The sequence below is a fragment of the Falco biarmicus genome, chromosome 1 (assembly GCF_023638135.1).
Source record: "Falco biarmicus isolate bFalBia1 chromosome 1, bFalBia1.pri, whole genome shotgun sequence".
NCBI lineage: Eukaryota > Metazoa > Chordata > Aves > Falconiformes > Falconidae > Falco > Falco biarmicus.
Window position 1 is genome coordinate 89,862,102 of NC_079288.1, and position 16,445 is coordinate 89,878,546.

At 38.8% G+C, this 16,445-nt stretch overlaps 1 protein-coding gene across 4 annotated transcripts in view; it reads right to left on the reverse strand.

Moving 5' to 3' along the window:
- The window catches only part of NEK1 (NIMA related kinase 1), a 49,077-nt gene that overhangs the window by 3,120 nt on the left and 29,512 nt on the right, over positions 1–16,445 (reverse strand). For 3 of the 4 annotated variants that reach the window (XM_056346132.1, XM_056346114.1, XM_056346124.1), the window contains 9 exons: positions 15,502–15,597; positions 14,791–14,964; positions 12,636–12,701; positions 12,324–12,558; positions 9,700–9,852; positions 8,869–9,048; positions 8,173–8,293; positions 7,899–7,981; positions 3,936–6,740 (listed from right to left, as the gene is read on the reverse strand). In XM_056346132.1, coding sequence (XP_056202107.1) covers positions 6,505–6,740; positions 7,899–7,981; positions 8,173–8,293; positions 8,869–9,048; positions 9,700–9,852; positions 12,324–12,558; positions 12,636–12,701; positions 14,791–14,964; positions 15,502–15,597 — 1,344 coding nt within the window. In that variant the 3' untranslated portion in view covers positions 3,936–6,504. The other variant, XM_056346152.1, reaches the window with a different exon arrangement.

A 16,445-nucleotide genomic window follows, 5' to 3' on the forward strand; every position in this document is an offset into this window, starting at 1 on the left:
CCAGGACACAGTGATATTACCTTCTTGGTACACTCCATCTGCCATTACTAGGTGAAGTATTTTGGCGTACAGGTGTTTGTGTTCGTTTCCAAGAATAGTCTGAACTATGGTTGAACAAATATCAATATTTTCATCTTCATCTTCATGTATAGCCTAGGAGAAAGGACAACTCATGTTGCCAAAATTGAAACGGGCAGAGATTTAAGTAGTTCAAATTTATTAAATGCAATTCATGGTTAAACCCAAAGTTCTCCTTTTGGTTCCAATGGCATGGCATTTTCTCTCTTAATATTTTAGTATGTTGAAACAGAATAAAAGCCTGAAGAAATTAGCATCGATTCCATTCACACAATGCAGTTAGTTACTGGCACAGTAAACGGCCCTAGGTACTCGTTTCTTAAAATATTTTCCACTTAAGGTTATTCTACAAACCTTTATTTTCTCATAAACTTCAATGAATTTGTCAAAACCTATTTCCTGCTCCAGGTTATATCTCAGCTCTTCCAAATGGCTGAAGATACTATCACATTCTTCACATTCACTGGCAATCTCTCCATCACTATTATCTATAAAGAAAGAAAACAGTAAAACCACATCATTTTTCCTACACTCTTCATGTTGTTTCTACATCCCTAAACTTGATATCCACACAGACCTCTAAATGTAAAGAAAGCAGGTAAGCTCAGGAGCACCAGATGATGTTGGCAGATGTTCTGACCAACCTGCGCGGAACATCCCTTTTATTGACAGCAAAGAAATTCAGAATCCCAAATGGGAAGCATCGAGCTCTCTCCTCTAAACCCCCACTCTGATAGTTAGCCATAAGGGTATTCACACTGGAGGAAAACAAGGTACAGTCTTAAAGCAGATTTCCATTTAGCAAAGCTATGTTAGCAGGTCAAGTTCCATATAACCATTCCACATATTTCTGAGGTGGAACGGATGCAGGGTTCAGTGGCTGTCCTGTGTGCTAGGGAAAAACGCTCCTTAATGAAGCAGCTGTCTTGTAGCAGAAAATAAGGACGTGTATATTAAGAATCAGTTATTTAATTTTTTCACTGAGATGCATCTTGTTGCATGGAGCAAGTCTAAAAAACACAGTACTAATTTCACTACAAAGTTCCTCATTTTTTAAGAATGTATCTCTTGTGTGGCAAATTCAATATGCCAATAAAATATATAAGCAAAATCAAGACGATTTTGCTTATAGGCTACAGGAATCTTAAAAATAGGTTGGGAACAGTCAAACATCAGGTAAGCCTATACAAAAAAAGGATCTATCTAAAAATACAAGATGGAATCCCTGTGTAAAATCCTATTATAAAATGCAAACTGCTTTTGCCCAAGACAAAAACTTCCTTAAATATTTGAATTATAAAAGGACTTATCTACCCAGGGAAAAATATACAACTTTCTAGATTTCAGAACTTATATAAAATCTTTACACCAATACATAGTATTGCCTGGTAGGTCACAGACTTTGTGAGTTAGTATTAAAAATCTTACTACTTTTGATTCCTGTATAATCCTGATCAAATCATACCCCTGACTCTAGTACCATAGTCACATCAACAAGAAATTATCACTGAAATAACAACAAAAGTTGCATATAGGTTAAAAACTTATTAGATGCCTTCTCATCCTGTATTTAACTTCTGGATCTTGAACAGATTTGGTTCAAAGTTCCGTCTGTTCCCCTGAGTTTTGAAGGCCTTCCTCCTGCCCCCACAATGAAACCTGCAATTCCTATGAAGTATCATAAATCTAGAAGGTGGGACGCTGACACCAAATACCGTAAACGCTTGCAACAACAGCAGAATCACATAAACAGATAGTATTGCGTGTTACCAGTGTATAATATCAGCACTGTCGAAAAAAGAAAGATGGTATTACCTAAGTTTATTTTATGTTAAAATACTTATGGGAGTGTATTATACAGATAATATCTTGAAGGTATATTTACAAATTTTCTATTTTTTTTAAATATCTTCAATAAACTGAAATTACACAAAAGCTATGGTTTAGATTAGTTGATTTTCTACATCTTTTTATACCTATACTTCTAAATGCGCTTTATTTTACAGCGGTAGTGAAATATTTTTATTTCAACCAGAATTTAAAAAACAGAACTGAGACTTCAGGACAGCATTGTGTATAGCTAATGCAAAACGCTACAAGCAGTAATACATTTTTCTGTCTCATTTTTAGCTTGACTGCATTAATAGCTATTTCGGGCTAAGTACAAGGTTAATAATTCCATGTTCCTTTTGATTGCCTGTTAAATTAATTAATTGCAATGTAAGCTGAATCCCTGATACTCCAGTCATGTCAATTGCTATTTCTTTTTCACTCTTGACTGCAGTCATGAATTATTCAAAACATATGATGTGCAGTCTTTGATCATCCTTGAAGACAAGTTTTAGATGACTAGAAAAAGTGATTCAAAATCACAGCCTAACAAATAGCGAACATTTGCAACATTGAATGTTGCTTAGATGTTGACCTTAACATTCAGAAAATCTAAATATTATCTAATTTTTTAAAAAGTTCTGCATAAAACCTACTAGTCAGAACTTTATTTCATTACAAGTATACCATAGAAACATTACTCTGTGTTTGAATTGTTAACATCAATAAGTAACTTATAAAACAGGTATAAACAGAAATTATACCTGACTGCCATTCTTCGTTAAGTGCACTTTCACTGCTGGGGTTATTTTCATCTCCTTCATCCAGCTCTGTACCATTTGTTATGCATTCAGTGACGTTAGCCTTTAGAGTAGACTCCTCCTCTTCACTGAATTCCTCACTAGGCTGCTCCCTAAGCAGTTGTTCCATTGAGGCCCGGAGTTCCTGCAAATCTGTATCTGCCTCCCCAAACATACTAAAGGAAAGTGACAGAAAGTTAATTTAATTAATACTTTACAAGACAAACTCTGTAGGAAATGCTCATTTCTTTTGTTAAGCCAACAAACTGGAAAGCCAATGTAGCTGGAGAAGGAAAAAAAAAGTATTATAAAAAAATAAAAAGATAAATATTTGTGTCCTCAGTCCAACATGATTATAGCATTGACACCATTACATCATGCAAGACACAGGGAATAGAGATTAGCTAAACAAATACCAGATAATTTTGTAAAAAGATGACGACAGGTCCTCAATTCAACTTTATTAGTAAGGTTATTTCAAAATCTTTGCATTGATGCACTATTATAGAACCCTGGCAAGTATAACAATCCAGATAAAAATATGTCTGGAGCTAAAAGATCTAGATCTCATCGGAACAGATACACCAGATGACTTTATCTCTGCAGACTACCCAAGCTGCAGGAAATAATCAAGCACCAAGGTCAGATTTTGAAGCCCCTGAAATAATTTGGGGGACTTGAAGGACATCCCAATACAACGACAGAGAAGATAGATGAGCGAGATTCCCAGAACGTACAAAGAAAGGAAATATTCAAGAAATCTTTATTTCTAGAAGAGCAGTAGCCATCAACTTTGATCTGCTTCCGTGGAATGCAAGGTGCAAAAGCCAGGCAGAGTAGCATCTTGGATGGAATTTGGAAATTTGGACAGCTTATTGTAAGCAGTACATTCCATTAACTTCTCAGTTCTCTGGAACAAGACTCAAAGTAAATGGTGATTCAATACAGGATATTTAAAATTTAGGTAAAACCCCCATGCTGGTGTACTGTAACTGTTAGCATCTAACCAAAAATATTCTTGATCTAAGACACCTGTTTAAATACTTGATAAACTTGATACACTCACATATCCTCAGAATCGGAGGGTCCTTCTTTGGCTTGCTCATCTTCTGTATCAACTATTTCAAGATTATGTTGATGCTGCACATCTGCTACACTGGGAACATCGACTAAAGTTCTGTACAGTTTGTAAAGATCTGGGAGTGAACACGTTCTCAGCATCTGCAAAGGTAATGGAAAGCCTGTTTGGTAACAATACTAAAGACAGGCTGTGGTTACAAAATACTTTAAAAATGAGATTTTTTTTGGTCCTTTTTCATTTGAAAGTTAATTTCAAAATAACTGTGTGTCCAGCACAGGTACTCTCATCGAAAATTTGACATCTTGAATTTTGCCTCTCAGCTAAAATGAAAGCATTCCTTCTGCTTTCACAGGTTACAGCAATTGAAAAGCTTTAAGAACATCAACTGACATACAGAAACTAGTTTTGTGCAGATTTGTTCATTACTTTGATAGCTATCGAAAAAATAAAGGAACATTGCAGCAGATAATATATGTATACACACAATTGTTTACAACATATGTATATTAATCACAGCGTAGGACTATTTCAAGTAACTGACAAAAGAGTATTTTTTCAAAAATTACACTTTATTAGTTCTCTAGGCTGGTCACTGAAAACAGTAGCTTTTGTTTACAACACATTTCAAGGCAATTCCATAGTATTAGAACAAACTTCATTACAAGTGTTAGAAAGAAGTTCAAGTTACAACAGTAATTTATTGCAATGGAAATAAAGCAACATGGAAACAAAGTAACTGTTTGCTCAGTGAGCTATCAAATCTCTCTTTTAAAAAGTCTAAGAACTCTCCAACATTACTGAATATTCACCATAGTATTAATAAAACAAGAAACAAGACCTGATCTGCACTAAGAAGTTATACCAGTAAGCCCCACCTTCCTCCAAGCACAGCTCTGAATACATTCATGTTCAGTGTTTGTTCCTAATGAAAATCCCTACATTTCAATGAAAAAAAACCAGTTCCTCAGCTGCAATTTACACAAGCACAGTGTATTCATATGCTCAAATACCGAATCTCTTGTCGGCACACAGACAGAATATTACAGCCATCAAAGATGTAGCCACCTTTCTGACCACTACTACCACAGAAGACGGACTCTACCCCATCATTTGAAAGCTTGCAGTTATTTTGGAAAATGCTTCTTTTCCTATTATCCTACTTCTAGTAGCATACAGACCTGCCTACAGATAGGACACTAACTCTGTCTGCCCTGCTCCCTGCTAAAGGTTTCCTTAGTTTCTGGGCAAGAGCTGCCACAGAGGTGTATTTGGGACATTCCAGAAAGTTACATCTGCAGATACTGCAAAGACGTACTGAACATCCTCTTGCTGCAACCAAATGAGGAAAGGGAATTTGTTGCTCTCTTTTGTCTAGTTTATGGCAGCAGTAACAACACATCTGTTGCTTTTCTCCAAGCTCTCTGCTATTACGTAGAGCTCATCTGGTACTGCATTAACAATTCTGTGACATTATGGCTAAAACACATGCCAAAGATACAGTACCAAGTGACACACTGAAGCAGTTCATACCGATACACTGAAGAACTCCATTATAGACCATATCCATTACTTTCTAAATCCGATAAGGGTACAAAGGATGTTCATCTTCCTCCTACTCTCAACACAGCTTTTTGTGATCATTGTCCAACTGCCAGATAAACAGCTTCATAAACTGGGGAAGTTAATGACAGGCTAACTCTTGATGAATCAAAAGTAGAGTCATAAATCCATTTATGTGAATATATGGATCTGGGAAAACAGATACAAGCTTGTCAGGAAGCTTTATATAAACAGCACTATCCCCGATACTATGCTTCACAGCAATGCATCAACCAATAGATACTATTCAATATGCAATTAATCATCAACAGTGCAACTTCTTTCAGGCTGGGAGTCAAAAGATGAAACATTCTTCCTTACCTGGCATTCCACCACCTAGGAAATCCTTTACTACATATTGAGCAAATGGAATGCAGGTGTGCAAGTTTCAAGAGAAGCCTTGCCACCATTGTTTCTCCAAAAATCAGCTGCTGTTTTACACACTTTCTACTTTAGAACCTAGGCAAGTAATGCATGTAATTTAAGAATTTCATTTAATCTACTAGTTCCACAATTATTATTAAAATATTTTAAATTCATATCAAAACCAAATTCCACCATTCTATGCTTATTTCACAGACTGTGAGCTGCCACTCAACCCTACGTAGCTGGTCAAGGAAACACCTTCAAGAAAGCAGTTGGTTCCATTCACTCTTCTTCAGGCTTCCTGCTTCACAGCCAGAACCTGTGCTAGGTGGTTAAATCCTACAGGAAAAAACCCAATCACTTGGTTGCCAGAAATTACAAGATACCTTTGCTGATCTGTTCAGTGTTTATGTTTATCATGCCAAGGTAGTGATAAGTCTGAAAAACTGCACAGAAGGGAGAAAGCAGATAGGGGAAGTTAGGAATTTCCTCATCAGCTCCCTCAGTTATGTCTCAGAGAAGTGGTAGCATTCCTCCACAGACCCCTGGACACAGAACGCTGAACAGTGAAACCAGAGACTCACTGCTGCATGAGTCCTGCTGATACAACGGACATGGTGCAGTCATCCTGCAGGGCAGACATGGCTAGACAAATACAAACAGCTGCTGAAACAGTTATGCCATCTGTTCTGGCCTCATTCAGCCTCAATAAGAATAATAATAGCGCTACAGAGAAAAAAGTATTCCTTTTTATTTTTTTAAACTTGCCTTTGGGTCATTTGCATCAAAAAGCCCTGTAGAAAGTCCAATCAACAATGAACTTTTGCCTTTACTTTTTGCTGGCGATATGGAACGTGAACAAGGTACAAAAGGCTCTTCCTGTGAAGACTGAGCTGACAGAGCTGGTGAGGCTGTTGGTACAGCTGTGGGCTGTATTACCCTCTGGAATAAGGGTTCAGGTTGCGGAGAGTCACTGGAACAAGTTTCTGATACAGTAAAAGAAAGTCTGTTACAAATCCACATAGAGTAAAAACTCCAAGCTCTTAAGCAAAAGGTAACTACAGTGAACAAAACTAATTTCTGTTGTACAATTAAAGTGGAAAATAGATAGCATTGTAAAAAGTATTAAAATCTCTTTGGATGATTTTAGTAAATACATTATAATATGAAATTCTCCCATTTTAACTTTTTGAGAATATACACCCCCCAGCTATAGCCTATTCTGTTCTCATGCCTTCTAGCTTCTCATTATCCAGTCCAGGCCTGAAATTATGGTGTCATCCATTTTCATCTGTTGCTTCTTGCCTTATACTACATTTCTTCAAAGCTACCTCAACATAAGTTGCCCAAACACAGGGAAAAAAAAAACAGTTTGCTTAAGTCACCCATAAATAGATGCAAAAGTATCACCAATGATACTTGACAGTATTGCTAATGATTTTCTATTCTACTGTAAAATATGCAGACCTTCTGAAGTTACTTCAAAGACCTCCAAGAGCAAGCAATTCTTCTATGCCAGGGGTCCTCAAACTTTTTAACCAGGGGGCCGGCGCGCGGATGCAGTGGCAGGCAGTCATCTGCGGCTGCTTGGTTTCCCCCCCCAACCCCCGGCGGGGGGGGGGCCGGGGGGTCTGTAAATACCGGGGGCCGGATTGAGGACCCTGGGGGGCCGTATCCAGCCCGCGGGCCGTAGTTTGAGGACCCCTGCTCTATGCAATAAAAGATTATCATTAGCAGCTGCTTAAAATATTTTTTATCCAAGCGGCAGCTTAATATTGATTTGAGATGTCTATAAACAAAGTAATACTTACTATTAAAATGTTATGAAATCTGATTATGTACTTAAATAGTCATTTCAAAAGGCTGTAACATTCAGAACCTTGACATTCACTTTGAAGTACCAGTATGGGCCACTGCCCTGTTCATCTACACACAGTGTTGCATGTTACATTTTCTTCCAAGTGGAAACAATAACACCCATAATTTGTCTTCCGAATCCATCAGAAATTGGCTTTTTAGAAATATGAACTAAAAAAAGAAAACAGAAAACCTACTCTTCCAGGGTTAGTGAAGAAGTGAGAAGGGATGGCTCAAGTACTCCATACTGTCAGCTACAATAAACAAAGCAAGAGACATCGACTGACCTTCTAGAACTTCCTTTTGTGGTTCCACCTTGTCAGGCAGTAGTTTCTCAGAAGCTGCCTCATTTCTCCTGTCATGTTGTGCCCTATTATAAAATGCCACATCCAGGGGAAACACCATGTAAAACCAGTCATTACTCTATGGAAAAAGTCATCAAGTACAGTCAAACAATGAAGCTTTAACTAAGCTTAACATTTTAACCAATGTATCTGAATCCTACTCAGTTAAAGCTAGTTTTTTAAACTGGAAAGAAAGAGATCGGAAGAGAGTACTTACTTATCCTCTTTCTCTTTTACCCACACTTCATTAACAGTGATGGGAAATTCCTTACTCTCCTTACTGTGGTGCTTTTTATCTTCTGTTTCTTCCAAGATCTCTGCTTCCAAATCATCAGGCTCTAAAATTAATAAAGTTGTACATCTCATTAAAAATAAATCCCAAGCAAACAAAAAGACAGGAGAGACTACACATTTTAAGATTATATTTAAATCCTTTTGCTTTATTCATTTTCTGCATTTTGCAGAAACAACTGAAGTTTTGTAACCCCAGAGCTAAAAGTTTGTTTCTGATACAAGAAAAGTATCTTAAAGCTCCAACAAACTATGTCTTCTAATAACATTCCCCCAGATGTCAGCAGGGTGCTCTTATCATATAGGGGAAAAGATTCCAGCACAATTGATGGGGAGAAACAGAAAAATACCCTAACAAAACCAAAAAATTTGAAGCACTTTAGAATTCTACTTGTATTCTAGAAAGTTTTCTATAAGCACACAAAAAAGGTTTCTGGGAATTTACAAAACACATTAGTGAACCAAATTACAACACAGGCATAGAAAGCCCTTGGTCCCACCTGAAAGGTGTTAAGAAACTGCACATTACGTATGGAAAGATATAAAAGTATACAGGATCATTACTTCCCCTCATCAAATTGGAAAACAGATTGTAATTAGAATTACTAATGAAATGACTTACCATCCAGCATAATAGGTTTGCTCTGCAGCTGGGTTGCTCTTTGAGATTCCTCTGGTACAGTCATGTCAGACTCTGTGACACCAACTGGTACTGAAGACTGAGCTCCAACAGCAGGAAGAGCTTTCTCTTCCTTCTCCTCTGATGAGGACTGCTGATCTCCTTCAACAAGTTCTGTAGTACCTAACAGAAAATTATTCTATTATTTGAACAGTGCTTTAACACAGTTTCATAGTAAACTACAACGTGGCTACAAGGAAAGTTGAGGATTTTTGTTTCTTTAAAGGAAAACAGAACAGAAAAGTTGGCATGCTTTTATTATAACTACGATGAAGAGGAAAGCTAGAAATACTAAAATTTGAATTTTACTTGCTACATTCTCATTAGTACAAGTTTATACTTGGAATAAACACAAATCCCTTTCTTCTTGGAAAGGACAAAAAGCAGGAGTTGACCAGAAAGAAAATCCACCAATATGGTTAAGTCATATGCTAACAAGAAGGTTATAGGACCTATCTAATCCAATATTCAGTTGATGACATCCTTTTAAAAGACAGACTTGTTTCTATCAATAAGCAAAGTCTAAGACTTTTCAACAAAACAAAGATCCTTTCATTTCAGCACATCCTTCTTAATTTCTTACCACTTTACCGAATTTGAAATATTTTGGTGTCTTCCAGTATCAGCTTGTGCTGACATTTAGAACTGAGGCAACACCCAGAAATGGAAAGGAAGAGTGAGGATAGAATATGCTTCTGACTTCAGAATTGTTCTCAGTGGACAAATCTGGCACTTCGTACACTCACAGTGCAGATAACTACCAGCTGTGCTTACCATTTATTACATCTAGTTCCTCAAGTAAGTCTGTTTGCAGCTGCAACTCTGCTTCTCCTAGGATCTTCAGGACTGAGTCAGTAGGGCTTTTGCCCCAGACTTTCCTGTGGGGTTCCCCAATATCTAACCTAATTACTTCCCCCAGAGTTTGACCTGTTAGGACACAAACACAAACATAGAAACTTTTATTCACTTTCTATATAGTAAGAAAACAAACAACCTCCACAAAACTAAATACTACAAAGCCAGAACTCATGTCACCTCACCCCAAGTCAGACAGCCTAAGGACTGCACGCAGTCTAGTTTTTCCTCTGCCAATTCCATTTAATACTAGAAGTGATTCAATGCCAGTTAACAGCTGCAACTTAACAGCAGCAGATCCCTTCAGCAATTCAGGCACTCCAAAAGAAAACAGTATGACAAATGTTTAAAACTGGCATGAGGTGGTCTTAACTTTACCTGAAATGGGAAACTAGAAAGTCTCATTGCTGCTATCCTTTGACATTTCTTTCTTTTATTTCTCCCTCCCAGGAAAAGAGGGCATAAACTAATAAAGAATAGTATCAGAATTCCAGAAGACTGGAGGTTAGCCAATGTAATGCTCATCTACAGGAAGAGCAGGAAGGAGGATCCAGGGAACTACAGGCCTCTCAGCCTGACCTGGGTGCCAGGGAAGGTCATGGAGCAGATTGTCCTGAGTATCACCATGCACATGCAGCACGTGCAGCACAGCTGAGGGATCAAGCCCAGCCAGCATGGGGTTATGAAAGGCAGGTCCTGCTTGACAAACCCAGTCTCCTTCTAGGACAAGGTGACCTGCTTAGTGGATTAGGGAAAGGCTGTGGATGTTGTCTGCTTGGACTTTAGTAAAGCCTTTGACACCGTTTCCCACAGCATTCTCCTGCAGGAGCTGGCTGGTCACGGCTGGGGCAGGTGCGCTCTGTGCTGGGTTAAAAGCTGGCTGGGCAGCCGGGCCCAAGGAGCGGTGGGGAGTGGAGCTACACCCAGCTGGCAGCTGGTCACACGTGGCGTTCCCCAGGGCTCGGTGTTGGGGCCAGCCCTGTTCAGTGTCTTTATGGAGGATCTGGACAAGGGGATCAAGTGCACCCTCAGCAAGTTTGCAGGTGACACCAAGCTGGGCAGGAGTGTTGATCTGCCTGAGGGCAGGAAGGCTTTGTAGAGGGATCTCGACAGGCTGGACCGATGGGCTGAGGCCAACTGTATGAGGCTGAACAAGGCTCAGTGCCGGGTCCTGCACCTGGGTCACACCAGCCCCATGCAGCGCTGCAGGCTGGGGCAGAGCGGCTGGGAAGGGCCTGGTGGGAAAGGGCCTGGGGGTGCTGGGTGACGGCCGGCTGGGCAGGAGCCAGCTCTGTGCCCAGGTGGCCGAGGAGGCCAACAGCATCCTGGCCTGGGTCAGAAACAGTGTGGCCAGCAGGACTGGGGGAGTGATTGTTCCCCTGTACTGGGCACTGCTGAGGCTGCACCTAAAATCCTGTGCTCAGCTTTGGGCTCCACACTGCAAGAGGGACTTTGAGGTGCTGGAGCATGTCCAGAGAAGGGCAACAGGGCTGGTGAAGGGTCTGGAGCACAAGTTTTGTGAGGAGCAGCTGAGGGAACTGGGGCTGTTTATCCTGGAGAGGAGAAGGCTCAGGGGGGACCTTATTACTCTCTACAACTGCCTGAAAGGAGGTTCTAGCGAGGTGGGGGTCGGTCTCTTCTCCCAGATAACAAGCGACAGGACAAGAGGAAATGTCTTCAAGTTGTGCCAGGAAAGGTTTAGATTGGATATTAGGAAGAATTTCTTCACTGAAAAGGTGGTCAAGCATTGGAACAGGCTGCCCAGGGAGGTGGTGGAATACGTAGATTTGGTGCTTAGGGACATGGCTTAGTGATGGACTTGGCAGTCCTGGGTTAACAGCTGGACTTGATGATCTCAAAAAAACCCTTTTCCAACCTAAATGATTCTATGATTCTAATGGAACAAAAGAAGATGCTTCTAGAATCCTAGCCATGTAAAACTACTATGCTATAAAGTAAACATGTCATACTCTCAGTGATTATTTATTTCTGCAATCTGAGACAGACCCTTAGTAAGGCATACTGAAAACAAGAAAAAGGTCTTCCACTCAAAACCCGAGAAGGCAGACAGAAAATTTGAAAAGACAGGTTTGATTTAAAAAAAGAAAAAAAGCTGAGGAGTGCAATAAAAGTAACAGACATAAATTGAGAAAACCCTGTTTTTATTGTTCTACTGATAATGTAAAAGGACTTTGAAGTTAAATAAGAAACTTTGATATATCTTAAGTGTTTTTACTCCTGTGTAAATTAATGCCTACTTAAAAGACACTTACCAAGAAAGCTCAAAGAATGTAACTATGCATTTAATTAGGTAACTATTTGTTGAAATTGGGAAATTATTTGTTGAATCCCCTGCAAGCCATTTAATTACTCAGCCTGTGCCTTATTCCTTATCCAAGGGAATACATAACCGCCTCTTTTTTAGAAGCGGATGACATGCAACTGATAACAAGATTATAATAAGAGTACTTGCTTTATAAAAACAGACACCACACATGGTAAACTGATTTACTGTTATCATGGTAACAAAAAAAAGTACTTACGATCTGTTCCAGAGAGAGAGTCTTCCATTGATAACTGACCTAGAGGAACTACCAACTCAGATGCCCCAGATTCCCATTTTTTGCGATCTCCTAGAAGTGGATGGTCACCTTCTTGCTGCTCCTTACCATCTTCAGACACAGCTGATTCAGAGACAGTTTTACACTCCTTTTTTCCTTTCTCATCTTCTTGAGCTTTCAGATTTTGATTTAATCTTCTCAGTATTTCTCGTTTATTCTGAAATAAGGGCCACATATAGCACTTAAAATAGTACCTTTCTTAAAAGGAGACTAAATGAATAAAATTTGACATACTTGCATTGCACAATCTGGCTTTTTTATTTCCTCCTCAGCTTCTTGAATGGCAGTTACATTTTCATCCTTCAAGTCCCAGAGCATGAAATAGAACATGGAAGAATGTGTCAGAAAAAAATAATCCTGAGAATACTAACAGATGCAATCGTGAACCATCACCTCTAAATTCTTTCCATTGACAACTACAGATAGACTGAAACACAATCTACGATTCCTTTGGGGTTTTGGGGCTTCTCAAAGACAGAATTTCAAGGGCAGCTTCCGTCTGAACTGTTCACTATCGGAAAGTGGTGAGCAAATGAATCACTCAGTTTAAGCAGACAAGTGAAAGTTCAGAGCACTAAACATGTAGACTTAAAGCTAGATATGACCTCTACAGCAAAATGCCACCAAATTCCAATGCTAGAAATGAGCAATTCTATAAGAAAACAAAAAAAGTGGCAAGGACAGAGTCAAGAATCACCTGTAAAGAAAAGCAGAGGGGAGAAGAGACAGCTTTAGTGATATGCAAAATAATCAAACTAAAAATCAAAGGCAAAAATTTGAACTTAGACTCTTTTTGTACACAGCCTGTCTTCTCCACTTCCAACTGCTCTGTGTGCTACATTTTAGTCAGCTATAGTCACCATCTTGCATTGCTGTAAGACAAAATATCCATGTGGAAAAACTGTGCTAATGACTTAAGTCCATCAAAATGTGATTTGTTTATTTTTCCAGCTAGCAACTGACATCTTTCAGTATTTTATATTCTATATATGCTACTTAGCACTAAGTTTTCACTATATTCCCATAGTCATAGCCTTTAGGGTTGTATACAGTGTAAAATCCCACACTACCCTGAAATCTAGAGATAGCTTAGGTAAACCCACAAAAGTTAGCATTGAAATCAACACAGACTTTGTTAAAAACTCAAATTGTGCAACAATTGACTCATATGCTCGGTTTCCCACTTGTTACTTAAATCAAATGGTGGTAGTTGAGGTAAACCTGTAAACATTTACAATACCAGGAATCAAGATCACAGAAAAGAGAAATTAGGAAGCCTCTAATACTGTTTTAGACAAGAAGAAGAGACAACACTATCAGATTCAAGTCTCTTGAACTTCTAACTGTCTGTTACATTTCTGCACATAGCTTCAAACTCACTGAAAACAAGAACTAATAAAACAGTCCTATCATTTAAAATTTTTTTCCTTACTTCCACTAGGTTATAAACTCCTTAACTCCCCCTTCAAAAGACTGATGAAAATGCTGGTTAGTTGATGTCTTCTTCCACCAGTCATGACTGCCTTGATCAAAATTGAAATTGCAGCCTATACTGGGTCTGGCTGAGCCCCATAGCAGCCCTGATAGTGTTGTGCTTGTATTGGCAGCTAGAAAGGCGGCGGTAACACACCAGTGTTTTGACTACTGTAAGCAGTGCTCACACAGCACCAAGGCTCTCCCTCAAACCCCACCCCCCACCAGTAGGCTGGGTGTGGGCAAGATCTTGAAAGGGGACATAGCCAGCACGGCTGACCCAAAGTGACCAAATGGCATATTCCGTACCGTATGACACTGGCTGAGATATAAAAGCTAAGAGAAAGGAGGAGGAAAGGAGGGCATTTGTTATTTACTACATTTGTCTTCCGGAGCAACCTCTATGCGTACTGAAGCCCTGCTTCCTGGGAAGTGGCTGGACATCGCCTACTGATAGGAAGTAGAGAATAACATCTTTTGTTTCCCTTTGCTTCTGCACACACGACCTTTGCTGTTGCTTTATTAAACTGCCTTTATCTTGACCCACACATGTTTTTTCTCCAATCTTATTTTCTCCCTGCCCTGTTCTGCTGAGAAGGGGAGTAATAGGGTGGCTTGGTGGGCACCTGGCATCCCACCAAGGTCAACCCACCACACAGCCCAGGGTTCATTATAAGCCATTTTGTTCAAAACTGACTGAATTTGAGTTTCAGTGCACAGATGTATTTCAACAGCTTCCAAGTTTTGGGTTTTTTTTCACATTTTTTTCCTTTTTTTCTTTCCTGAATTAGAAGCAACAAGTATCCTTAATTATTTTTTTCTATCTAATACACACATTCTTCTAAAAAACCTTTTTCAAATCAGGTTGGGTTTGGGTTTTTTTCATGAATTTTACCCTCTTAGCAAAAGTACCTACCACACCCACTTCCTTCAAAGCAGAAGTCATGGAGATGACTGGTGTACTGGGCTTCACTGGAAGTTGTGGCTTAGGAAGAGCTGCTCCAAGCTCTTGTAGTCCATGCACAGGACACTGTTCTATAGCTCCCACATGAAAAGGCACATTAGGATTCTTTACCCCTTTCGATATCAGCTGCATAGATATAGATTCAATTAAAAAAAATTAAAACAACAAATTAACTTCAAGACTTTGCACATTAAACACAGTATTATTATATAGGTTCATGCAAACCTTTAAAAAAAGACAATAATGCCACACACTTTCATACACAAGACAACTGACAACTGCATGTGAACTATTTCCAGTTTATCAGCTCCACAACATCCTGCTTTTTGGAGCAATATATTACTAGTTGGACTTGTCACTCCACAGCTCACAGAAGCAAAAGAAGATTAATTACACTTTAGTAAGTTAGAGATCATTAATAAAAGACTTGAGGTGATCTTAATGATTCTTAGGTCTGATGTTCTTCAATTCTTGAACCAAATTCTTCATTCAAGCATATCTAAGATTAGGCTTCTAATGAGGGAATTCTGACTAACAGATGCTCTCCTCAGTTTCAGAAGACAAATTGATTATCTAAGCTTGTTAATCACAGTACAGAATTTTAGTTAGACAAAGATATGGCACTACATACTTTGACTGCATGTAACAGATTTATTTTCTTACATGCTCTTCCCAGGCTCTTTTCTCTCTTTCATAAGCTTCCTTTCTCTTTCGCTCTAACTGTTCTTTCAGAACTGCAGCTCGAGCATTTGCTTGGGCCTACAGTGAACAAATAAGCAAAACAGACAACTTAAAGTGATAAAAAGCATTAGTATCCACATTCCATGGAATATTTTAAGAATATATATTCTTGGATTACTGCATCTTCCTCTCTCTCACTTACTACTGTATAGACTGTGAAGGGAGGACTCCACTGAATCAAAATCACCACCACAAGTATAATAACTGATCTTCTATGTTAAGAGTCATGGTGACTCCTCAAAATTAAGTTAGCTCTTGATTTGCATGGTTGTATTTTTAGCGTACATAGCAATCTTAGAGTAATGTAAAACTGGAATCTCTACTTATAAGTAGCTTTGAAGCCAAATGCATTAATCACAAAACATTAAATATTAAGTTTATGTTGAATAAGTTTAAAGTTTAAACATAAAAACTTTGGTTGATGTTTCACCTCTAGATTTAAGGTTAGGCATAAGGTTAGTTTGTTTTTACATTGCTCTTTGCAGATGACGGGGGGTGGAAAATTTTCCCGGAATAGAGTAATACTTGCTATATATTGTATGATGGAGATTAGTTACTGATATAAGAACACCACATGGAATAACGTTCCAATCAAACATTGGATTTCTGTGAAACACATTTGCTTTAAATGTGCTTCATCACAGGGGTATACAGCTCACCTTGCAATCCACATGTTGCCCATGTCAGCACATGTAAATTTTGCCTTCCTTTATTCTTTTAACTAAAATAAAGTTGTTGTTACGTAAGATACATCTTCCTTTCCCTTTCAGTATCAAAATGCTATTTCAGATATACCAAAGTGCTTTCAGGACTAAAGCTAACCTAGAGATAAATCTCACAGGCAGGGAGTGGAAAAATCATGGATT